Here is a 26,408-nt window from a genome sequence, read left to right on the forward strand (position 1 = left end):
TGCAAATTTTCGGCCCCCTCAGGGGTCCTTTCGTGCCTTTCAGCCGCACTACAAGGGCAAACCGTTCAAAGGTCAAGGCTCTCAGAAGAAGCCCTGGTCTGGGAAACAGAAGTCCGGCCAATCCGGACCTGCAGCCCATAACAGTTCGGCCTGAAGGGGCGCCCTCACCCAGTTTTGGGGTGGGGGGACGCTTGCTCGGTTTTCTTCAGCCCTGGTTGGCCCGTGTGCGGGACAGATGGGTTCTGGAAATCGTTCGATCTGGTTACAAGATCGAGTTTCTCTCTCGGCCGGAGAGCAGATTTTTTCCCTCAAATCTTCAACTGTCTCCAGAGCGCCTGCGGGATCTGCACCTGGCGGTGCGGGACCTGAGGGCTCAGGGAGTGGTGGTCCCGGTGCCTCATCGGGACAGGTTTCGGGGGTTTTATTCCAATCTGTTCACCGTGCCCAGAAAGGAGGGCAAGGTTCGTCCGATTCTGGACTTGAAGGCTCTGAACCGCTCTGTGCGGGTTCGCAAGTTCCGCATGGAATCCCTGCGGTCGGTGGTGGCTGCCCTGGTTCCGGGGGAATTCATGGCCTCCATCGATTTGAAGGATGCATACCTTCACATCCCCATATTCGAGGGTCATCAGAGGTACCTTCGTTTTGCCATTGCGGAGGATCACTACCAGTTCGCGGCGTTGCCCTTTGGTCTCGCCTCGGCTCCGCGGGTCTTCACCAAGGTGCTTGCACCGGTTCTGGCATTATTGAGGGCCCAGGGCATTTCTGTCCTGGGGTATCTGGACGACATTCTGGTTCGGTCTGCGACCAGACAAGGTCTGGAGGAGGACCTGTCTGTCACAATGCAAACTCTGCAGGAGTTTGGTTGGACGATAAATTTTCCAAAGTCGACACTGAGTCCGTCGGTTCGTCTCCCCTATCTGGGAATGATACTGGACTCGGTGCAGGCGAAGGTCTTCCTGCCGGAAGACAAACTCAGGACTCTCCGGGAGGAAGTCAGGTCCCTCAGGGACGTTCCGAACTCGTCTCTGCGGACGTGTATGAGATGTCTGGGATTGATGGTCTCGGCCTTCGAGGCGATTCCTTTCGCACAGTTTCACACGCGGGGTCTCCAAGCGGAGATCCTGTCCAGGTGGGACGGGCGACCTCAATCTCTGGATCTTCAAATCTCGTTGAGTCTTCGCACCAGGGAAAACCTTCTGTGGTGGCTCCAGTCCCCGTTGGTGTCCGGGGGCAAGTCGTTTCGTCCGATCTCGTGGACGGTGATCACCACGGATGCCAGCCTGTCGGGCTGGGGTGGAGTTCTGGGCGTTCTGTCCGCTCAGGGGACTTGGTCGGAGGGGGAGTCTTCCCTTCCGATCAACATTCTGGAATTGCGTGCGATAAGGCTCTGTCTTCATCGCTGGACGGACCGGCTGCAGGGTTGCCCGGTTCGGGTGCAGACGGACAATGCCACGGCGGTGGCCTACATCAACCACCAAGGGGGCACCAGGAGTGCCCGAGCGGCTCGAGAAGTGGCCGACATTCTGTCTTGGGCCGAGACTCATGTCCCGGCGATAACGGCGGTTCACATTCCGGGAGTGGAGAACTGGCAGGCGGACTATCTGAGTCGCCAGACCCTGGATCAGGGGGAATGGTCTCTCCATCCGGCTGTCTTCCAGACGTTGTGCGCGAAGTGGGGTCTTCCAGAAGTGGACCTGTTCGCGTCTCGCCTCAACAACAAGGTGAAGAGGTTCGTGGCAAGGACGCGCGACCCTCGTGCAGACGCGTCGGACGCGTTAGTGGCCCCGTGGCATCAGTACAGGCTGATGTACGCGTTTCCACCGATGCAGTTGCTGTCCAGGTTCCTTCGCAGGTTACACTCGGAACGCAACACGGTGATTCTTGTGGCACCGGACTGGCCTCGCCGGTCCTGGTACGCGGACCTCGTGAATCTGGCGGTCGACGCCCCGTGGCGTCTGCCTCTTCGAGACGATCTACTGTCTCAAGGACCGATATACCATCCTGCTTTACAGTCGCTGGCTTTGACGGCCTGGCTGTTGAAACCGAGGTCCTGAAGGAGAGGGGTCTCTCTCCGGAGGTCGTTCATACTTTAATCAACGCGAGGAAGTCTTCCTCGGGGAAGGTTTATTACCGTACTTGGAAGGCCTATTTTGCCTGGTGTGAGTCCAGGGGGTTTTCACCCCGCACGTACTCGGTGTCCCGTGTGCTGTCTTTCCTTCAAACGGGTGTTGATCAGCGTTTGGCGCTGGCTACGATAAAGGGTCAGGTGTCTGCTCTGGCCGTTCTGTTTCAACGTCCCGTGGCTTCCAATCCTTTGGTTGGCACCTTTGTTCAGGGTGTGCGGCATCTGGTTCCCCCGAGGCGGGATCCTCTGCCCCCTTGGGACTTGAATCTCGTTCTCTCTGTGTTACAACGTGCTCCTTTTGAACAGATCAGGGAGATCTCGTTGTCTATGTTGTCCAAAAAGGTCGCCTTTTTGGTGGCGATCACTTCGGCTCGCAGAGTGTCGGAACTGGCGGCTTTGTCCTGCAAGTCTCCGTACCTGGTTATTCATTTGGATAAGGTGGTCTTGCGACCTAATCCTTCTTTTCTGCCGAAACGAGTTTCGGAATTCCATCTTAATGAGGATATTGTCTTGCCTTCGTTGTGCACGAAGCCTAAACATCCAAAGGAGGTGAGATTGCACTCTCTGGATGTTGTTCGGGCGATAAGGGTTTACCTTAAATCGACTGAGTCTTTTCGAAAGACGGACTCCTTGTTTGTTCTTCCAGAGGGTCCTCGGAAGGGCATGGCGGCTTCGGCCTCTACCATCGCCAAATGGATCAGGCAGACCATTGAACAGGCCTATGCTTTGCAGGGGAAGGTTCCCCCTGTGCCTGTGAAGGCGCACTCTACTAGATCTCTGAGTACGTCTTGGGCCTGTCGTCATGGGGCTTCTGTAGCCCAGGTGTGTAAGGCGGCGACTTGGTCGACCGTGCACACTTTCGCAAAATTCTACAAAGTAGATGTTCAGGCATCGGCGGATGCTTCCTTTGGCCGCAAGGTTCTTAGTGCGGCTGTTCCCTAGGGTCCCTTGTTGGGGACTCCTGGCTGTTGGGATAAGTTTTGTATCCCCTGGTTTTTTTGTCTTTTCCTGGGTTGTTGCTCCTGTTGAGCACTTATTTTTGCTGTTGCCCAGCTGGTTTCCTTCCTTTGGTAAGGTTCCTTTCTGTGATGTGGAGACTGCGTTGCCTTTCGGCGCGGATGCGTTTCCCACCCCTCATGTTTGCACTGCTTTGGGACGTCCCCATATGTGACGAATATGAAGAGGCGGCGACTGTCGGAGGACGTAAGAGAAAACGGAATTTTTGTAAAATCTTACCTGTAAAATTCCTTTCTCTGAGTCCTCCGACAGTCGCCGCCCCCGCCCCTCTTTTGGGGTTTGATTGTATACTCTACTGCTATTCCACTAAAACTGAGATATGGTTGCAGGAAGTAGGAGGGTATTGACTGAGGGGACCACCCCTTGAGGGTGGGATATGTTAAAGCTTTATTGTTAACATATTCTGTTGCCTAGCTACTCCTTCGGAGCAAAGTCTAATACCCCATATGTGACGAATATGAAGAGGCGGCGACTGTCGGAGGACTCAGAGAAAGGAATTTTACAGGTAAGATTTTACAAAAATTCCGTTATTTCACAAAGACAACTTCTGGATATGACGCTGAGCACATGCACTCAACTTCTTTGGTCGACCATGGCGAGGCCTGTTCTGAGTGGAACATGTCCTATTAAACCGCTGTATGGTCTTGGCCACCGTACTGCAGCTCAGTTTCAGGGTCTTGGCGATCTTCCTAAAGCCTAGGCCATCTTTATGTAGAGCAATACTTTTTTTCAGATCCTCAGAGTTCTTTGCCATGAGGCGCCATGTTAAACTTCAGTGACCAGTATGGGAGAGTGAGAGCGAGAACACCAAATTTAGCACAACTGCACCTTTTGCTATTTACAGAAATGTGAGGGGTGTACTCACTTTTGTGAGATACTGTGTATGTGTGTGTGTGTGTGTGTGTGTGTGTGTGTGTGTGTGTATATGTGTATATATATATATATATATATATATATATATATATATATATATATATATATATAATATATATGTATGTGTGTGTGTATATGTGTGTGTATATATATATATATATATATATATATATATATATATATATATATATATATATATATATATATATGTGTGTGTGTGTATATGTATGTATATCTATCTATCCTAACAATTATTTTTTCGGTTGACTAATCTAGCGATTTATTTTTTTTGATTAGTCGACTACACTAACAATGATTTTTATTTACATTTTTTTGCTTAATCTAGTGTTCTTTTTTTTGATTAGCTAATTAATCCTTTGAATAACGTTTCAAAAAATTAGTACAACTTTTAATATAATATTTCAACTTTTATTAAATTTCTTTCCAAAAAATACTTCAATGTGGTTGAAGTTTTTACAGTATACAAAAATAAAGGCCCCAGGACTTGTTCCACTTCCTCAAGTAAGCTCCACTGATCATGTTTTAAATCCAGGAAGCGCTTCCCTAATGGTGTGATATCAGGATCGGAAAGTGTTGCAGTCACAGGCCACCTCTGTTCAAGCAGGCTTCTGATCATGTGTAAAGTACTGTTCCATCTTACGGATACATCATTTATTAGTGCATGATCAGGGGTATCCATTTGTTGTTGCTTTTCTTTAAGCTTTGTAGTGGCCAGCTCACTTTTTTTTTTTTTTTTTTTTTTTTTTTAAATGTTCCACAAGGCACTTTGCAGACCCCAGTGTCTTGCTGATCTGGTGATCCCTCAGGGCATGGAGGATCCCTTGCAGTGTTTTACACTTTTTGTGGGGTTCCCCTGGTGACTCATGGAGTCTTTGGAGCACATCTCCCCACCTGATCCCCTCTGAGGCTGCAGGGCCCCCGAGTCCCAACCATCCATCGATGCACTGATGTTGGTCCTGGAGTCCTTTTGTGTCCCGGGTGGAGGTGGTCTTCGGGTGACGGGCTAGCAAAAAGCGCCCCGCATCTTCCCCTGCCTCATCGGTCTCCTCAGATTCTGAATCTGACTCCGCCATCGTGGACGTGGTTCACCCTTCTGGGTCTGCAACCACGCGCCCGGAATCCTCTGATCGTGAGGATGATTCCTCCACGTCTGCAACCGCGCACGAATAGGTGCTGGCGGAAGCACTGAGTGTATCTGTGTGTGAGACCTTGAAGATGGAGGATGCAGCTGCGACAGATGCAGGTTCCCTTTGGCATTTACAGCCATCCAGAGCGGCAAAGGTGTTTCCTTTCCCGCCTATTTTGACAGACTTGTCGCTAAAGAGTGGGGATGACCAAAGTGTCCCTGTGGGGTCGCGAAGCGCTTTACTAGGCGGTACCCCTATGAGGAGTCTCTCTTCTTAAGAAGTGGACTTTACCACCGGTGGTGGACCCTCCGGTTTCCAGATTGAACAAGGCAACCATGATTTTGGTTGAAGAGTCCCCGGCCTTTTAAGGCTCCAGCTGACAGGAAGGCAGAGGCTGTGGCCTGCAATATACACTCTGGCAGGTTCAGTACTGAGGCCGGTATTCACCTTTGCCTTGGTGTTGCAAACTCTGGCCAAATGGGCTAAGTTATTACGCCGTGACCTGCAGGGAGAATGGCTCCTCCCCCTGCCACGCCCTGTCCGCCCCTGCCTTTCCTGAGCTGGCGAATCAGCTGGTCCAGGTGCTGCCGTTTGTGTGATGCCTCTTTGGATGCAGCTCCCCTAGTGACTCGGCTCTGTTTTGGCAGTGGTCCTTAGGCGTGTCTTTTGGCTCAAATGCTGGTTTGCGGACCAGACTTCTAAAAAGGCCTTGACTGATCTTCCCTTTCAAGAAGATCGTCTGTTTGGAGCTACACTGGATGACCTCATTAATGGTCTCACAGGGGGGGGGGGGGGGGAAGAGTACCATTCTTCAGCAGGCTTCTAAGGGCAAGAAACCTCATCATAGATGTGGGCTTTCCTTTTCGGGTCATACGTTTTTTTTCCCTCAGGGTCGACTGACAATGGCTAGAAGCCTTTCAGAGCCTCCTCTGGAGGATCCAAACGAACATGGTCTGGCAAGCCGAGAGCTGGCGGACAAGGCTCCTTCAGCATGAAGATGCACCCTCACCTGTATCTGGGGTGGGGGGACGCATTTGCTGGTTCCTGGACCCGTGGACTTCCCTGGTGCAAGATAAGTGGGTCCACGCAGTAATTTGGTCCGGCTACAAGATTGAGTTTGCGCTCTTGTCCCCCAGCAAGGTTCTTTCCTTCCAATTTGCGCCTGTCCCCGGAATGCTTACAGTGTCTGTTTGGGGAGGTACAAGACCTGTTGCATCAAGGGACGATTGTCCCGGTTCCGACTTAGGAACGTTTTTAGGGTTTTTACTCAAACCTGTTTACAGTTCCCAGAAAGGAACTGTGCGGGTGCAGAAGTTCAGAATGGAGTGCATTCGCCAGGTGGTGGCATCCCTGCATCTATCGACGTCAAGGATGCTTACCTTTACATTCCAAAATGTGCCAGTCACCAGCGATTCCCCCTGCTTTGCCATGGGAGAGGAGCATTATCAGTTTGTTGCATTACCCTTTGGTAGGGATGCACCGAAATGAAAATTTTGGGCCGAAACCGAAAATGCAGGATGCCTTTGGCCGAAAACCGAAACCGAAACCGAAAATGACTTTTTCCCCAAAAAAATTTTAACAGATAGAAGAGGGGCATACACCAAAAACAGGCAGCGACGTACACCTGTCGCTCCCACCCTGTCACAGTATATGTACTGTGATGGGTTGGCAAGAGGTTAATTTAATTACCAATGGTATTTGTATTATGCAGCATGAGGTAACGGTTAATGTATTGCCACTGCTGGTCACTGATGAATTAGTGACCGACCAGTGGCAGTTAATTAACCCCTTTATGCTGCATTAGTGCAACCAGTATCAGTGTTAATTACCACTGGTTGCACTAATGCAGCACAAAGGGGTTAATTAACTGCCACTGGTTGGTCACTAATGCAGTAGTGACAATACATTAACCCCTCATGCTGCATAATACTAATTCCATATGTAAGCTGCCTCAGCATAATGATCAAACAAATAAAAAAAAGCAGTCAATTTTTTATGGTTGCATAAGTGCTCAATGGAACTTGGAAGAACAGAAGGGGGGGGGGCAGATAGGGGAGACAAGGGAGGGAGATGGGGACAGTGTAATGAAAAGTGTAAATGCAGTGCTCACTCATTCAAGGTCCGAGGACGAGGCAGAGGCTGCATGGCTCAGGTATCATGAGGCTTGGAATGTGTAGCTGCTTGCTGTTCTTCATATTTCCCGCCCACATCCCTCTCTCTGTCCTGCACATACGTCGAGATAGGAGAGTGGGCGGCCCCGGGCAGACACAGAAAACCTGGGGTGGGAGGGGGGAGGAGGATGAGCTGTGTGAGTCTTTCTCCTCTCCTGTCCGTGTCTGGGAGGGGTGAGAACTGCTCGCTGCTGGGCTGTGTGAGAGACGAGGTGTCACAGACGCTCCGCTCGGCTGCAGCCAAATTGAAAAGACTGATTCTCCTATCCTACGGACGGGAGAATCAGGGACTTTTCAAACCTGCGCTGCGCCCTCCTCCTTCCTCACGGCGGCCATTAATTTCGGCACTTTTAACCTATTTTCGGCCGAAATGGGATAGGCTCATTTTCGGCCGAAAATTTCGGTGGCCGAAATTTCGGTGCATCCCTACCCTTTGGTCTTGCCTCTGCTCCTCGGGTCTTCACAGAAGTGTTAGCCCCGGTGTTAGCTTTGCTATGCCAACGGGGGATTGCGGTACTGGGCTACTTGGACCATCTCCTTTTGCGAGCAGTCTCCTTCTGGTCTGGTGAAAAACCTGGAGATCACAATACGAACTCTGCGGGCTGGATTTTGGATTTTCAGAAGTCCTGCCCTTGTTCCGTTCCACAAAGCTGGTCTATCTGGGCCAGAGTCCTCTGTTCTCTGGACAAACTCCAGAAATGGCAGGCTGCAATTCATCTCCTGTCCCTCCGGACTTGCATGTGGCTGCTGTACTTGATGGTGTCTACCTTTCGAGGTGGTTCCGTTTGCAGTTCCATATGCGGTCCCTGCAAAGGGAAATTCTGACCAAATAGGACAAGACTCTGAAATCTCTGGACAATCAGTTGGGGAACGAAGGAGTCCCTGATATGGTGGCTACGTTCTCGGGTGCTTCGGCTGGACAAATCCTTCCTCCCCTTGTATTGGACAGTGGTAAACACGGATGCCAGCCTGTCCGGCTGGGGAGGCGTCCTCTGCAAGCATTCTGCTCAGGGGATCAGGACACTGTAAGAGTCCAGACTACCAAACAATGTCTCAGAACTCTGAGTAATCCTACTGTGTCTGGACCATTGGGCGGATCATCTTCTGAGTTGTCCAGTGCGCACTCAATCGGACAGTGCCACAGCCATGGCTTATGTCACTCACCAAGGGGGCACAAGAAGTGTCCTGGCGACTCTGGAGGTAGCCGGCATTCTAAGGTGGGCAGAATGGTTCGTTCCAGCTCTCTCCACCATACACATTCCTGGGGTAGAAAACTGGCAGGCGGATTACCTCTGTTGGCAGGCGTTGGACCAAGGGGAGTGATCCCTTCATCCCAGAGGAGTTTCATCAGTTGTGTCTCCAGTGGAGCACCCCCCAGGTGGATCTGTTGGCGTTTCAACTCAACAGAAAGGTGCAGAGGTTTGTGGCTCGGTCAAGGGATCCTCTGGCGGATGCCACAGATGCGCTGGTGGTTCTGTTGGGTCAGTATTGTCTGATTTACGCCTTCCCTCCTCTCAAGCTTCTGCCACGACTTCTACGCAGGTTTGAGGCAGAAGGGATTCCGGTCATCTTAGTGGCTCCGGACTGGCCTCGCCAGACTTTGTAGCACCGATCTTCCATCTTGTTTTAAAGTCGCTGGCTTTGACGGCTTGGCTGTTGAGCGCCAGGTGCTGGATAGAGGTTTATCTGTGTTGTTGAAAGCTAAGAAATCTACTTTTAGGAGGATCTAACTTTGTACGTGGAAGACGTACGTTACGAGAACTCTCGGGGTTCATCCTCGCTCCTTCTCGATGGCTCGGCTCATGACCTTCAACGGAGGGTTGAACAGAAATTTGCCTTGAGTGCCATCAGGAGCCAGGTGTCGGCTTTGACTGTCTTCTTCCAGCCACGTTTTGGCCAGTCACTCCCTGGTGCGTACCTTTCTTCAGGATGTCCGACATTTGGTTCCTCCAGTGCTGGCTCTGTTGCCGCCCTGGGACCTCAATTTGGTGCTTTCGGTCCTCCAGAAGCCTCCTTTTTGAGAATCTTCGGGAGATTCCCCTGCTTACGCTGTCCCAAAAGGTGGCCTTTTTGGTGGCTATCGCCTCTGTAGGGTGTCTGAACTGGCGGCGTTCTGTCATTCACCTTACCTGGTAATTAACAGGGATAAGGGGGTTCTTCGCCCCTGTCCGTTGTTCCTTTTGAAAGGTTGTCTCGGATGTTCATTTGACTAAGACATTGTGTTGCCTTCCCTGTGTCCCAGGCCTAAACATCCAAAGGAATTTGCCTAGCACTCTTTTTGCTCACGGATGGGCCTTATAAAGGATTATCCACGTCCTCTGCGACCGTTTCCAGATGGATCAGACAGACAGTAATTTAGGCCTATTTCATCAAGGGTCAGGGTCAGGTTCCTCTGTTCCCTGTTAGGGCGCACTCTACTCGGGCGCTTAGTGCCTCCTGGGGTCCATCAGCTGTCAGTGACGCTGGTTTGCAAGACGGCCACTTGGTTGTCGGTGCAAACTTTCACAAACTTTTTCCTCGAGGGTGTATTGTTTGTTTTTTTTTTTTTTTTTTTTTTTCAGGTGGGCACCAGTTGTTTTGGTTGAGCTTCTGTTGCCTGGTTGGCTACTGTTTTAGCCTTGGGGAATTGTTTTGCTGTTCCCACCCCTCATGTTTTAACACTATTTTCGCAGTATCTGTAGGAGTTTTGTCCTCTCTGCTACAGGCTGCTGAGACTGGGGGGTAGAGACGAGCCTTCATGCGGCTGCACAGACAAGCAGAGGAGTTCTCTTAAGGCAAGGTGGGGGCAGAGACCAGGGGGGTGCTGCAGCTGTAGGAAAGGTGCGAGAGCCACATGAAATGCTCTAGCGGGCCTAATTTGGCTTGCGGGTCTTGTGTTCTACACTATCCAAAACTATAAAAAAAGCTTAGTGTTACTAAACCCAGACCCAGATATCTGGTCTCCCACAGTACACAGAACATGGAAATGCAATTATTTTAGTAAATATAAACTGCTAAATACCTTTTTTTTTTTTTTTTTTTTTTTTTTTTTTTTTTTTTTCCATCTGCAGTATATAGCAGTCTTATGACTTCTATCAGTGTCTGGTTAAAGCTTGTAGGAGGAGTTTTTATTCCACGCTGACTGTCCTATGAGGCTGCAGGACCCCTGACCCTCTGTCTGGACAGTGCTGATTGACCCTATGCCAGTCACATGCACCCTCCAAAAAAAAAAAAAACCTCTAGCAATACACCCCAAACTGAACATGTGCAAAGTGCCTTAAAAGGCTGGAGGCACTGTTCTATCAGGAGATGGATTGGGGACTGTGGAAGAAGGTGAGGATCAGATGAGACAGGATCATACAGCCTTTTTGCACAATGCAGATGATTAACCCCTTAGGTTCCACAGTATGTATAGCAAGCATTACTGCATATTCAGACTAATTTACTGTTGTGGGTTTAGTAACACTTAAAAGAAAAACAGCTTTAAGATATTTTTATGTGACTGCCACTTTCTTACAATATTTTCTCTCTCCTACAATGTTTGTTTCTTTTAAATCTCTTAAAAAATTACAAAAAGTATAAAATGAGTATTTCCCCTAATGCAATGTACTATATAACTTTCACAAAGTCCATGTTTAAGGGGGTAAGTCCACCCTAACACTAAAATCGCTACATCTACAGGCATCCACGATCGAAGAGTAATCTATCTAGCCCTGTAAAAAATAAATCCATATACATACCTTTTCTGAAGCTGCTCCGGTCCGGTCCCACGCTGAGCTGTCAGTGGAGGCTTCTCTGTGGAGGCCGTTGAAGAGGAGGCAGTCAACAATGGAAGCCCCGTAGTAACTCTGAGACCGCAGCGGCTTAAAAAAAAAAAGTATGTAGACCAATTTTGTCTTTACAGGGCTAGATAGGTTAGTCATAGATCGGGGATGTCTGTAGATGTAGTGATTTTAGTGTTGGGATGGACTACCCCAAAATCTTCTGATTTTGGCTTCCATTTTTCTTAACATTTTATTACCTTTTTGTATGAATAAAAACCGTTCTGAAAGACCTTTGACTGATATTACTGCATCCTAGAAACGTTCTTTGTCTTTCTACCTCTCTCTTCTTTTCTGCTGATATATGTTGGGCGTTTGTGGTAGGGACGTTGCATAGGAAGTTTTATGCAACCGGGGGCTGTTGTGACTTAAGTGTTCTCTGATTGTGTGTTGTGATGGAGTTAATGGCTGTGCTGACCATTGTGTCATTGTGCTTGCAGCCAGCAGAGGAGAAAGAGCAGCTACTGCATAATGAGGAGTACCAGGAAACTAAGCTGGAGTCTCCTTTCATGTACCTAACTCTGGACCTCCCCACTGCTCCTCTTTACAAGGATGAGAAAGAACAACTGATCATACCACAAGTGCCTCTCTTCAGTATCCTTGCCAAGTTCAACGGCATCACTGAAAAGGTAAAGGATCCTAAATGTGACACAATGGTAACGTTTTTGATAGCATTGGAAAAGTATGTGTCCATCACATCCTACAAAAACCCCACATGATACAGATCACCACACCTGTAAAGGGACAGGAGCAGGAAGAGTTTAAATTGCCATCCTTACTTCCCCGTTCCTGAGGGAGTGCTCCGAGGTCACCTGAAGATATTCTGGCCTCAGCGCTTCATTCCCCACCTTTTTGGAGTCTAGTGGGTGTGGGTTCCTGACAGTTCACACCAAGGCCAGTTAGTAATAGCCTATTTCTGCGTTCAGGAATGCTTGTAGTACACAAAGCTAAATCATTGTGACTAGAGTAATACAATGCATGTAAATAATCCTATTTTATATTAACTGTGTATTTTAGCTATACAGTTCCTCCTATTTTTGATGACGTCTTAACGGCAAAACATATATATTTGGCTTAAAGCATATGTCAAGGCAATGTTTACAGTACATTTATGCATTATTCCTAAGTTTAATGCAAGTTTAGAAAAAGACCTGTTGATCTGACAGAAATGCACTCCGCTCCTGTTGTGAACTGACAATATACTGCATGGGCTGAATGGTGTCTCCCCATTTTCTTTTGCTAAACTGCTTCCACCTATCTCTACAACGTAAAGGCTAATCATTTTGTAGTTAAAGATGAGACTGAAGAAGGCTAAATGGCCTATTTGAGAACACTGTGAAGAGGACAGTTCTGAATTTCTGTTATGATCACCAGTTTTTTTTTTTTTTTTTTCACTTGTCATACAGATAAAATGCTCCCAATTGTTTTGTTTAACATTCCAAAAGGGAACAAATAAGAAACCTTCATTCGGGTTTTCATACACTTTAAATAATATATGTGTTTTTGTTTTCTTGCTCCTTGGATGTATTCCCCTCTTATTTTCCTTTTTTACATTGCAACATGAAGTTTCCATTTTGGCACATAACATTTTTTTGGAACAGTGCATACTTTCTAGAGTCTGTTTGCCAGATTAAGATTATCCTTTAGGTGAGTGGACACTGAACATTAAAAAGGCAGGAATCCCTGCCCAGGCAGCGCCCTCCCCAGCTCCACTAAGCCTCAGTGCTGTGCTAGTGTCTGAATGTTATGCATGTTTCTCTGTCTACCTGAAGATTTCCTTTTCTTGGGACTTTTCCCATATTTCCTGCCTGTTCCTTACATCCTCTACTGGGGCTGAGGTTGGCACTGTCCACATGATTCAGTATGGCCAGAAGTTCAAGAAGGACTGTACCCAGACCCCACATGCAAGAGCAGGGACGGCTTGTAATATCTGCCATTCAGTGTTGCATCTTGTGGGCAATGACCTACAGCGTATTCGGTGGCCTTACTGGCACAGTGCTGTACAAGTTTAGGGCTGTGGTCTCCTGGAGGGAAGTAGAGTCCCTGAAGGCCTGCTGTGACAGGCGAGGTTTGGGTATGAAATGGCCCTACAGCATGGACTGGTGAATGCATCTGTGTGTGGGGAGCTGTGGCAGTGTCCCTTCACTTTTTAGAAGCTTTTGGATAGTTGTGGGCAGTGATTCCACTATAGAGTGCCCTACAGCAGTGGCCCCTGCTTGAATCCACACCATCCTGCCTCCAACCGTATCTGACTACAGTGATGCCTACCTGTCTGTGAGCAGCGGCACCAGGATACTTGTCTTTTTTGGGGATTGACGCCACACAAAGGTATTCAAGCTTAGATCAACACTCCTGTCAGCTGAGTAAAAAAAGAAAAAGGTGTACAGCGCTCAAGAGTGAAACATCCAATAAATTAGATCAAATAAAAATAGTCCCAACAGTTCCTGTCGCACTAAATAAAGTGCTTCAAACTTATATCACTAAAAATCCATGTTCTGCAATCACACCAAGTGCTGGATTTCACTGTCGGCATGCTTGATCCACTTGAATCCGTGCCAATCCAAAAAGTGCCATGGTGCCACCAATATTTGTTAAAAATATATATGTCCTCATACAAATAAAAGTATTAGCGGTCACACTCCCACATATATGTGCCAGGATGGGCACAAAATGTTTCCAAGCTGATGTATATCTTGGAAGCGCTGTTGTTCCGTTCCTGAAACAAGCTTGCGTTCTAAACACAGGATGTGAATGCACCGAAAGTGACGTAAGTGTCCTCTGTCCCCGCCCTAAAGGCTCTCACTATGTGTATGCGTATTCAGGAGCTAGCCTGTTTTTTCTAGCACATACGTTTCTGTTGCGCTGTTATCATTGTACACATTCACCTGTCAGCTGAGTGCCTGCTTCCCTCTGAGGTACTCAGCCCTGATTAACATTCAGAAAGCCATGGCATTGTGCAGGCAGAGAGGTGGGGAGAACGACAATGAGATGGGCTCCTTTTATTAGGTTGGGGGGAGATTCCCCTGCCAAGTTCTCCCTGTACGGTCAGATTAAAGTGATATTTAACCCAAAACCAAAAATGTAATTATTACAGCTTAGATGTGGTGGTGGCTGCATTCGTTTTTTTTATTAGGCTTTTTTCTCTTTGGTTTCACCCAGTGATCTGGGCAGTAACACCCCTCCTTATTAGCTCCACGTGAAAAGAGCTTTCATGGAGCATTTCAGTCCCTGGTATGCAACTAAAGCATACAATCAACTATGAGTTTCAAGGCACTGTTAAAAGATCTCAGGGATAAAGCTGTGGACAGGCACAAGTCAGGAGATGGATACAAAAAAATTTCAAAGACTTTATCAATACCTGGAGCCACAACAAAGTCTATTATTAAGTGGAAGGTATTTGATACAACACCCACCCTACCTGAATCAGGACGTTGCTCCAAACAGGATGAAAGAGCCAGGAGGAAACTGCTCAGAGAGGCTACCAAGAGGCCTACAGCAACTCTGAAGCAGTTGCAGGAATTTATGACAGAGTGGTCATCGTGTGCATGTGACAACAATATCACAAATTCTCCACAAATGTGGCTTGCATGGGAGGGTTGCAAGAAAAAAGCTGCTACTCAAGAAAGGCCACATACAGTCACGACTGAGCTTTGACAAAACTCACCTTGAAGATTCTGAGGCCACATGGAAAAAGGTCTTATGGTCAGGTGAGACTAAAATTGAATTACTTGGCCTCGACCACAAACAATACAGTGCATCCGGAAAGTATTTGCAGCGCTTCACTTTTTCTACATTTTATGTTACAACCTTATTCCAAAATGGATTAAATTCATTATTTTGCACAAAATTCTACAAACAATTCCCCATAATGACAATGTGAAAGAAGTTTGTTTGAAATCCTTTGCAAATTTATTAAAAATAAAAGCAAAAAAAAGTTTCATTTGCATAATAATTTACAGCCTTTGCCATGACGCTGAAAATTGAGCTCAGGTGCATCCTGTTTTCACTGATCATCCTTGAGATGTTTCTACAACTTGGAGTACAACTGTGGTAAATTACAATTGGACATGATTTGGAAAGGCACACACCTGTCTATATAAGGACCCACAGGTAACAGTGCATATCAGAGCACAAATCAAGCCATGGATTTCTCTGTAGACCTCCTAGACAGGATTGTATTAAGGCATAGAGCTGGAGAAGGGTACAGAAAAATTTCTGCAGCATTGAAGGTCCCAATGAGCACAGTGGCCTCCATCATCCGTAAATGGAAGACGTTTGGAACCACCAGGACTCTTCCTAGAGCAGGGCCACCCAGCCAAACAGTGATTGGGGGAGAAGAACCTTAGTCAGGGAGGTGACCAAGACCCTGAAAGTCACTCTAACAGAGCTCCTGTGTTTCTCTGTGGAGAGAGAGAAGCTTCCGGAGGAATAACCATCTCTGCAGCACTCATCAATCAGGCATGTATGGTTAGAGTGGCAAGACTGAAGCCACTCCTCCAGTAAAAGGCACATGACAGCCCTCCTGGGGTTTGCCAAAAGGCACCTGAAGGACTCTGACCATGAGAAACCAAATTCTCTGGTCTGATGAATACAAAGATTGAACTCTTTGGTCTGAATGGCAAGCGTCATGTCTGGAGGAAACCAGACACCGCTTATCACCTGGCCAATACCATCCCTACAGTGAAGCATGGTAGTGGCAGCATCATGATATGGGGATGTCTTTCAGCGACAGAAACTGGGAGACTAGTCAGGATCAAGGGAAAGATGAATGCAGAATTGTACAGAGACATCCTTGATGAAAACCTGCTCCAGAGCGCTCTGTACCTCAGACTGGGGCAAAGGTTCATCTTTCAACAGGACAATGACCCTAAGCACACAGCCAAGTTAACAAAGGAGTGGCTACAGAACAACTCGGTGAATGTCCTTGAGCGGCCCAGCCAGAAACCAGACTTGAACCCGATTTGAACATCTCTGGAGAGATCTGAAAATGGCTGTGCACTAATGCTCCCCATCCAACCTGATGGGGTTCGAGAGGTCCTGCAAAGAAGAATGGGAGAAACTGCCCAAAAATAGGTGTGCCAGCTTGTAGCATCATACTCAAAAAGACTTGAGGCTGTAATTGGTGCCAAACAGGCTTCAACAAACTGTTGTACAAAGGCTGTTACTACTTATGTACATATGATTTTTTTTCGGTTTTTATTTTTAATACATTTGCAAAGATTTTAAACAAACTTTTCACATTGTCATTATGGGGTAAGGTTTGTAGAATGTTGAGGAACATATAAAATTTAATCCATTTTGGAATAGGGCTGAAACAGAACAAAATGTGGAAAACGTGAAGCACTGTGAATACTTTACGGATGCACTGTATGTCTGGCGGAAATCCAATACAGCTCACCATCCAAATAACACCATTCCTACAGTAAAGCATGGATGGGGTAATATCCATGTATGGGGGTGTTTATCTGCAGCAGGGACTGGAGCACTTGTCAGGATAGAAGGAAAATGGATGGGGTAAAATATCGTCAAATTCTTGAGGAAAATCTGCTGCCCTCTGCCAGAAAGTTGTCATTGGGAAGAAGGTTTACCTTCCAACAAGACAATGACCCAAAGCAAACAGCAAAAATGACCACATAGTGGTTGAAGGAGAAAAAGGTGAACGACCTTGCATGGCCTAGTCAGAGCCCAGACTTAAACCCTATTGAAAATCTGTGGAATAACTTGAAGACTGCAGTCCACAAACGGTCACCATCAAATTTAACTGATCTTGAGAAGTTCTGCAAAGAAGAGTGGGCAAATATTGCAAAGTTAGAGACATTGCCCAACAGACTAAAGGCTGTAATTAAAGCAAAAGGTGGTTCAACAAAATACTGAAACAAGGGGAGGTGACCCTTTTCCAACCTTATGATTCTGTTTTGTTTTTTTCTGACATGTTGGGGTTTCTATCTTTCACTTGGATGTTCTAAGTTGCATAAAGTAAATAGAGTAAATTGCAGCTGGATAACAAAAAAACTGCCTGTCTTCATTTCAGACTGCAAAGCAACAAAATGTGATTTTTTTTTTTTTTTTTTTTTTTTTTTTTAAAGGAGGTTGATTTTCTATACCCACTGTAGGCTTTGCCCTCAATGCCTGTCAGTCAGAAGTACTGCTTCTGCAGGAGAAATGCCTGTCTTTTTGAGTCTAGGTAAAATCCCTCAGGATGTTGCAGGGATACAGGCGTTCTGCAGAACTCTACAGTTCTGCAACCCAATCACCTTTTGGTATAGGACAAATTCAGGAGTGCTTTAATCATGCCGAAGTATCTGACTCCCAAGACGAGGTAGTCTCTGGAATGGCTTTCCACGCAGAAGCTAGATACCAGGAAATCTTATGTTACGGTGAATTTGAAGGTCCTGACGGCAGATGTCAGGCTGAGGAGGTGTTCCGGAGAATGCCTATCTTCAGGGAAAAGACAAACTTTGGGTGATCAAGCTAGCTCTCCTACTCTGGTCTGTCTTTGGGGTCTCCCTGACAGGGTACAGTTGGATAATGATACGGCATATATCAACCATCAAGGAGGGACAAGAATTCGCACTACTCAGGAATAAGCTGATCTGATTGAGCTTGTCTTCACAGAACTTCACAATCCAGCCCTGTCCATCATGCACATTCCAGGTGTGGAGAATTAGTAGGTGGACTTCCTGGAGAATGGCTTTTCACCTGAAAGTTTTTGCAGAGATTTGTCTGATGGGGGGGATACTGGATGTGAATTTCTAGGCATTCAGATTTAACAACAAACTAGACAGCGATTAGTAAAATTTATTTGCTCTAATATTAAAGTCCAACAGATACTAAAATCCACTCTCAGTGCTTCCGTGATTAGAAAAAGTCAAAGCTCACAGTGAAAGTCCTCTCATATCCAAAAACGTGAAATCAGACAAATCTTCTAGTGTGTTACATTAAATGATTCAGTGCTGCTCCTCTCCCCACAGGCTGAAACCCACCAGGTTATGCCTCTTATATTATAGATCGACACACTGTGCGCTATGTAATAAAATTGCAGACCTCTTGACCATCATACTCCCAAATATCCATGTGAATGCCTCCTCCAAATATGATTTGGAAAAGATACCGTAAAAACATTTTTTATTAAAAGGAAAAAAAAAAAAACTACTCACAAAAATAAAAAGCAAAGCAATGCATCATTGGTTCAGCCCAATAAATCAATCTCAAGTGGCAGCGGCAATCATAAGCACCCTCCTCCCTAGAGCTTCCACCTGGAATATTGGTGTCTCACCCAGAGTCCAGTCGAAACGTAATTTCTGGTAAACCACTAACATCACATCTGGTTGTAAAACAGCCACCCGCTGATGCGGTTTGCCCCTCTGACTTTGGCAAGGGGAAGGCTGGAGAGCATGGCAACAAAGTATTAATCTCTGCCTCTCTCACTTAGTTAACCCCTTCATTTCTCAAACGCCTTCGAAGCACAACGTATCAGTAATAGTGCCGTCTACACATTGAACCATTAAAGGGAGAGCCAATAATGAGTGGGAGCAGAACATATTCAATTTCTAAACTTCTTTAAAAAAATATATACAGGTCCCTCACAAAAAATTAGCATATTGTGATAAAGTTCATTATTTTCTGTAATGTACTGATAAACATTAGACTTTCATATATTTTAGATTCATTACACACAACTGAAGTAGTGCAAACCTTTTATTGTTTTAATATTGATGATTTTGGCATACAGCTCATGAAAACCCAAAATTCCTATCTCAAAAAATTAGCATATCATGAAAAGGTTCTCTAAACGAGCTATTAACCTAATCATCTGAATCAACTAATTAACTCTAAACACCTGCAAAAGATTCCTGAGGCCTTTAAAAACTCCCAGCCTGGTTCATTACTCAAAACCGCAATCATGGGTAAGACTGCCGACCTGACTGCTGTCCAGAAGGCCATCATTGACACCCTCAAGCAAGAGGGTAAGACACAGAAAGAAATTTCTGAACGAATAGGCTGTTCCCAGAGTGCTGTATCAAGGCACCTCAGTGGGAAGTCTGTGGGAAGGAAAAAGTGTGGCAGAAAACGCTGCACAACGAGAAGAGGTGACCGGACCCTGAGGAAGATTGTGGTGAAGGACCGATTCCAGACCTTGGGGGACCTGCGGAAGCAGTGGACTGAGTCTGGAGGAAGACTGGGGAGAGGGAAATGCCAAAATGCCTGAAGTCCAGTGTCAAGTACCCACAGTCAGTGATGTACATCTAAAATAATTGACATGGTTAGTTTTAAAACTACAGTAAAACCTTGGATTGCGAGCATAATTCATTCTGGAAACATGCTTGTAATCCAAAGCACAGTACGTCAAAGCAAATTTTCCCATAAGAAATGATGGAAACTCAGATGATTCAATGTTCCTCAACCATTTTTTCATAAGTCCTTCAGTTTATAGTCAATATAAAAAGATTACAGTAATGTGATAGGTTGTGTAACCATAAAATGTCCATCCACAAAAGGCAGCCTCCACAAGGGGATTAGAAGCAAAATCCAGCAGGAGCTACGGAGTATAAAAGAGGAGCCTCCAACTGTAGCAATATGGTTACATTTAATGAAGGTTCAACATTTAGCAACCCGCATGGTTGATAAATAAGAGGCACATCTAAGTATGCAGACATCTGGGGTAAAGCTGTCCACATAGACCATTGTCCGGCTCTCACCGCTGTCAGTCTGCAATCATCACTGGGGGAAGACTACCCTGCAGTAGAGCGATCTAAAAGAGAGGCTTGAAGACCTCGGCAGCGCAGCATGGAAGGAATGACGTTGGTGGTGAGGACGGTGATCTATGTGGACAGCTTAACCCCCCGGATGCCTGCATACTTACAGTATATATGCCTGTTTTAATCCTCAACCATGTGGATTGCTAAATGTTGTACCGTCATTAAATGTAACCATATTGCTACACTTCGAGGCGCCTCTCTTGTCTTTTATACTCAGTTGTGGCATGACCCTACTTGTATGTCAAGACATCGCTTGTTCATCGAGTCAAGATTTATAAAAAAATTGAGCTTGTCTTGCAAAGCGCTCTTAAACCAAGTTGCTCTCAATCCATTGTTTTACTGTGTGTGTGTGTATGTATGTATGTATATGTAATTTTTTCTTTTTTTGACTTATAAAATGACAATATCCTCAACCATGCGTACCAGATGTATTAACATGTATCGCAAAGTATAGGTTTGATACGATGGTACGGTGAATTCTATATTATTGACTGTTTAGGATGGTGAAATTGTTTCTGCTTTTTTTTTTTTTTTTTTTTTTTAATGCATTCGTAAATTGTGACTAATTCTTAGATTTTGCTATGCATTAGTTTTTAACATTTATTTTTCTTTGAGTATATCACAGGGCACAGAGAGCCCTCTTTTGTATGTACTCTTCATTGCTTGCTACAAAACTGAGGCTAAGCTGAGAGGGATTATGCCTTGATAGGTGTTCTGCCTTTTTTGTGTCCATTCACCTGAAGGTGGCGGCATAACCCAAGTAGTCATGATTATGAACTCCTCTGTATCCCCTAATGTGCTCCAAGAAAAGGATTTTACCAGTAAACCAGAAATCCTATTTTTTAAGCAGCACTGCAATACCTGTTAAGCTATTTTCATGTCTGCTTCACACACTCTAAAATATAAGTAACTGCAGGGCTACCACGAGGGGGAAACCTTCCTTGCTTTGCTGTACTGCAGACTTGTGAATTTATAGATTTGACAAAAATGTTGTAAGACGTATCTGCCTTAGGAAAAATATTCGGGGAGATCATTCATTCATATTGTAGTATGTGAAGTGCAGAATGCTGCCAAGTGGAAAATAACTATGGCAGTCATGTAGCAAGTCTGGTAATTGCATATTTTTCACACGTTCTAAATACAAGCTCTTTGACTGTGCTTACTTTACATTCCTGCTTCTTTTTCATTTCATATTATTGGCCTTTCTAGAAGGTACATTTTCTTTTCTGTTCACTGTTGTGGAAAGTAACCGCGATTGACCTTTTTGTACAGGAGTACAAGACCTATAAAGAGAACTTCCTAAAGCGATTCCAACTGACCAAGCTTCCGCCATATTTGATATTTTGCATTAAACGCTTTACAAAGAACAACTTTTTTGTGGAGAAGAACCCAACTATTGTGAATTTCCCTATCACGTAAGTAATGTCACAGCTAACTGACACAATTTTTACTGCAGTTCTGACAAACTGTAGAGGCTCCTCTTGTCGTCTGCCCTTCCTCCAGACAATTCTAAAATGCATGTTAAGCCACAAAACTGTGTGTTTTTGTAAATGTTTTGCTGCATTATGAATTATAAAGACCTAGTGAACTTGCCATTTTTTTCTGTGTCCCCCTTCCTGTTCCATTCTGTCAAAGCTAAACACCGGTTCAGACCTGTGGTAATCATGACAGACGGACATGAGCAGTAGGTCCTGTAATAAAAACAACATCTTGCAGTTCTGCAGTCAGCCTGTGACATCACAGTTAACTAAAAAAGAAATGACTGTATGGCGCTTATCACACAGGGAAAATAAAAACCTTAGACAAATTGAAATAAAATAACCAGAGCAGAAAAACTGCTCCTGAGAGCTGCTGTGTTGCAGCTGGCTGGAAACCGTAATCTGGAGGCTGTGAGCAACTTCTAATTAGTGGTAAGCTGACTACAGGCTGAGCTAGGCTGCCTCCTCTGTCAGGCTAGGAACCCCAAAGCCGTGAACAGAAAAGAGAGGGGTGCCAAGTTGACCACCACAGTGTAGTAAGCAAATTTATTGTAGAGAACAAAAGCTAAAAGTTGCACCTAAAAGTAGATAAGTGTGTCTTTTAAATCCTTGTGCAGTCCAGACATCTGTGATGATGGAAGACCAGGGCACAACTCCCTTCGTGGCTATTTTACCAGAGCTGTTGCAGCCAGGCACTGTAGACAAGGGGAAGAACTGCTGCTGTGGGACACATAAGACCCTGCCGGATGATGTACTCACACTGCCAGGTCCTACACTATGGTCGGCTTGGACCCCCCCCCCCCCCTCTTTTCATTGACATAAGTTGACATGTCCCCTGCCAAGAGAGATTGGCGGTAGCTGTGGATAAGGTTGACAGGCCTCCTGACTAGCCCTGCTATGAATGACTGCAGTTCCCATCAGAAACGGATGACAGGTTGACTACATCACTGGCGCTAGTTGGCTGCAAACAGCACCACTCCCTCTGCCCATCCTGATATAGATGCAAAGAAGCTGCTCTGATCATGACCTCTTTGAAACTGTATACAGATTTTAAGTGAATAAAAATTGTGAATTGGGTTATTAGTAAAGATTGCATTGTGGGTTAAAGCGGTTGTAAACAGCTGCCTTTTTCTTTTTTGCCTTACCTGCAAGGCAAAGGCATAATGTGCTAGTATGCATTGCATACTAGCACAATATGTGAAAATTACCTGAAAACAAAACCTGACATCGCATCGCTGGAAACGGCATCTATCTATACCGGGTCTTCCTTTTGGGTTTGCAGGTGCTGAAGCTGCTGGTTCGCGGCACAACACTGCTCTGAAGAAACTGTACAGGCGGCCATTCCTTCAGAGCACATGCGCCAGTGATGTTACTGGCTGCTAGGACAGTAAATATCTCCTAAACTGTGCATGTTTAGGAGATATTTACACTACCTATAGGTAACCCTTGATATAGGCTTACCTATAGGTAATACTTAAAGATGGAAGTTTACTTCCTCTTTAACTTGGTGCATTAAAAAGGTCTTTACATTCCCTTTAAAATAACGCGTGCAGTAGAACACTCAGCGGACTAAAAATACATAGTGGAAGCCTAGTGTTAAACCACGTATGTGCTTCCACGGGTGGACCGGTGGTGAGCTTCTACTTGGAGACAGAAGGGGTTAAGAATTAAAGTGACATTAAGGGCATTTCTTTTTAAATTAAAAAAAAATAAAACAAAAATGTTATACTTGTCCTCTTCCTCTTCTCGGGTCCCTCGCCGTCACTCTTGGCCCCTCCTTTCTGCCGGGTGCCCCCATAGCAAGCAGCTTGCAATGGGGCAACCCAAGCACGCTCGTTCATGAGCTGTGGCTCTGCGTGTCCATTCACACACACAGTTATTTCCCGGCCCTGCATCCTCTCTCTCCTCATTGGCTGTGATTGACAGCAGCAGGATCCAATGGCTCCTGCTGCTGTCTAAGCCAATGAGGTCGGAGAGTTCCTGGAGAGTAGGGGCTCTTGTGCACATCGCTGGAGGAAGATGAGGCTCAGATAAGTATTGGGGGGGGGGGGGGGGGGGCTGCTGCACAGAGGAGGTTTTTTACGCATGAAGGTAAAAATCCTTGAGCCTTTACAACCACTTAAGGAGCTACAACTGAAAGATATACCTGTTACCCGCTAGGTAAGCTGTTCTTGTGTACTAGAAACACCTATCTTGAATTGTCCACAGCTATGGAATCGTACTGCTCTTCGTAAAGAGCAGAGTGTGTGCCAGTGATATTCATTTTCCTAAACCACGTTCCCCTTTATTTTATTTTTTTTTCTCTGTTACCTAAACAGGAATGTAGATCTGCGGGAGTACTTGGCAGAGGAAAGCCAGGCTTTGCACAAGAACACAACTTATGACCTTGTTGCAAATGTAGTGCATGATGGGAAACCCAATGAAGGCTCATATCGTATCCATGTCCTTCACCATGTGAGTGCTCAGCTTGTTTTACATCTGTTTGTCTATCAGTTTATATCTATCAGTTATATATATATATATATATATATATATATATATATATATATCTACATATGCACTTTCAAGGACTTGAACTGCATCCTTTAGGGAGATAAGGTGTACGCTTGGTTTAGCCATATGTAATTCTACCACAAATGCATTTTCTGTTGATGTGCATAGAGTAGCTGGATTCTGTGGAAGGACAAAAACGTAGGGAAACAAGTGCACATAAGTACTTGTTTCTGGTATTAGATCTAGGCTTGTGAAGATGTATGGCTCTACATCTGAAATCTCATATATTTTAAAAGGCTGATATAAACCATGGTAAATGAATGAATGTAGTGGTTCTACAGCCTTTAGGGTTTTTTTTTTTCTCCAAATCCTAGAGTTCATCACCTTGTGAAAGGGAGAAATTATTTTTAGTGATTTTTTTATTTTACATATTTTACAGGATAAAGTATAGAACAATCTCAGATGAAAATAACAGAAATTGGAAAGATGACAAATAGGGAGGGGGGAAGAGAAAGGAAGATCAATGCTCTAATGGCATCCTGAGGACTATTCATGAATGCTCATTGTGGTCCTAGTTTAGAGTTTTAAGAGGGCTCTGATCGAATATCCGATTCCCAGTTTGATCAGACAGTTGTCTAGGGTATTTTTCAACTCAACAAAACCAGATATTCTGTAAGTTTCATAGCAGCCTATTCAGCAGACAAGCGATATACTCCTTTGAACTTTGCCCATGGCAAAACCATTGTTTAGAAGGCCTAAAACTAGATTTGTGCTTAGGATTAGATCTCCTTTACTGCAGCCAGGGGTTGCCATGAAAGAGCCTATGTGGTGGTACTGACATAATTGATACTTGTCACACAGCCTCATATGTCTGAGTCATAATAACCCAGCACATATTTATAGGATGCTGAAAAAGATTTATGTGCTTTGTTGACAGTTTCCATCTTTTTTTTTGTATGTACAGGGCACAGGAAAATGGTATGAGCTGCAAGACTTGCAAGTCACAGACATTTTACCCCAGATGATCACCCTCTCAGAAGCCTATATTCAGGTATATTCTGCAGTATTGTCTTCTGTCTATCCAGTGTATTCAGAATTCAGCACTCTGCATATAGACCATTCCTACAGACCATTCCAAGCAACCACTGATATTTACACAGGTAACATTGTGTAATAATTCTGAAGAGCCCATTCCATGAGTGAGCAATGTCTTTGGAATGAAGATGGTTTTTGAAGGCTCAGTACTTTACTCTGTAAATGTATTTGTGAAGGTTTTAGGCAGTGCATTGAACAAGGTAAATAATTGTGTAATACCTCTCTCTGAAGCAGTCTAGGAATTATATGCTTATTTTTCAGAGACTGTTCCCTTTTTTGTTTCATTGAAGTAGTTCATGTTCTTGTCCTCTGTCAAAGAAAGTTATATAGAGTATATTTATCTGCATAGGTAGGTGAGCTTGCATCTTATAATATCTTATGGCCTGTGTCAGTCTTATCGTAAAGCTTTATTGTCTTGTTGTAAATACCAACCAATTAGATGTTGCCCCCTAGTTAGCCCCCATACGATTCAAGTAAAGCCCTAGTACACGTTTATTTTTTTGTTTTTTTTTCGTTCAACCCAGCAGGGCTGAACAAATAAACTGATCGCTCTGGAGGAGGCGCTGTACTAACAATCCGATGATAAATGGTTTTCAATTTTTTTTGTAAATATCTAAAGTGTGGCGTGCATTTTGTCATTGGCCCCCTTTACTTGGATACCACTAACTAAAATCTAGTGGAACCAATTGCCTTCAGAAGTCACCTATATAGGAAATAAATTCCACCTGTGTGTAATTTAATCTTGGTATAAATACAGCTCTGTGAAGCCTTCAGAGGTTTGTTAGCGAACCTTAGTGAACAAACAGCAGTATGAAGGCCAAGGAACACACCAGACAGGTCAGGGATAAAGTTGTGGAGAAGTTTAAAGCAGTGTTAGGTTCTAAAAAAAAAAAAAAAAACATTTTCAAGCTTTGAACATCACACGGAGCGCTGTTCAATCCATCATCTGAAAATGGAAAGCGTATGGCACAACTGCAAACCTACCAAGACATGGCCGTCCACCTAAACTGACGGGCTGGGCATGGAGAGCATTATTCAGAGAAGCAGCCAAGAGGCCCATGGTAAATCTGGAGGAGCTGCAGAGCTCCACAGCTCAGGTGAGCGAATCTGTCCACAGGACAACTATTAGTCGTGCACTCCACAAATCTGGCCTTTATGGAAGAGTGCCAAGAAGAAAGCCATTGTTAAAAAGCCATAAGAATTCCTGTTTGCGAGAAGCCATGTGGGGGACACAGCAAACATGTGGAAGAAGGTGCTCTGGTCAGATGAGACCAAAATTGAACTTTTTGGCCTAAAAACAAAACGCTATGTGTGACGTAAAACTAACACTGCGCATCACCCTGACCACATCATCTCCACCGTAAAACATGGTGGTGGCAGCATCATGGTGTGGGGATGTTTTTCTTCAGCAGGGACAGGGAAGCTGGTCAGAGTTGATGGAAAGATGGA

The 26,408-nt window shown here is 45.2% G+C and overlaps 1 protein-coding gene across 1 annotated transcript in view; it reads left to right on the forward strand.

Moving 5' to 3' along the window:
• Nucleotides 1-26,408, forward strand: part of USP39 (ubiquitin specific peptidase 39) — a 54,453-nt gene that overhangs the window by 26,497 nt on the left and 1,548 nt on the right. The window contains exons 9-12 of the mRNA XM_082257005.1: nt 11,575-11,763; nt 21,166-21,308; nt 23,690-23,825; nt 24,829-24,915. Coding sequence (XP_082113131.1) covers nt 11,575-11,763; nt 21,166-21,308; nt 23,690-23,825; nt 24,829-24,915 — 555 coding nt within the window. The remainder of the gene's footprint in view (nt 1-11,574; nt 11,764-21,165; nt 21,309-23,689; nt 23,826-24,828; nt 24,916-26,408) is intronic.

This window comes from Pelophylax lessonae (assembly GCF_965119305.1).
Source record: "Pelophylax lessonae genome assembly, chromosome: 4".
Lineage (NCBI taxonomy): Eukaryota > Metazoa > Chordata > Amphibia > Anura > Ranidae > Pelophylax > Pelophylax lessonae.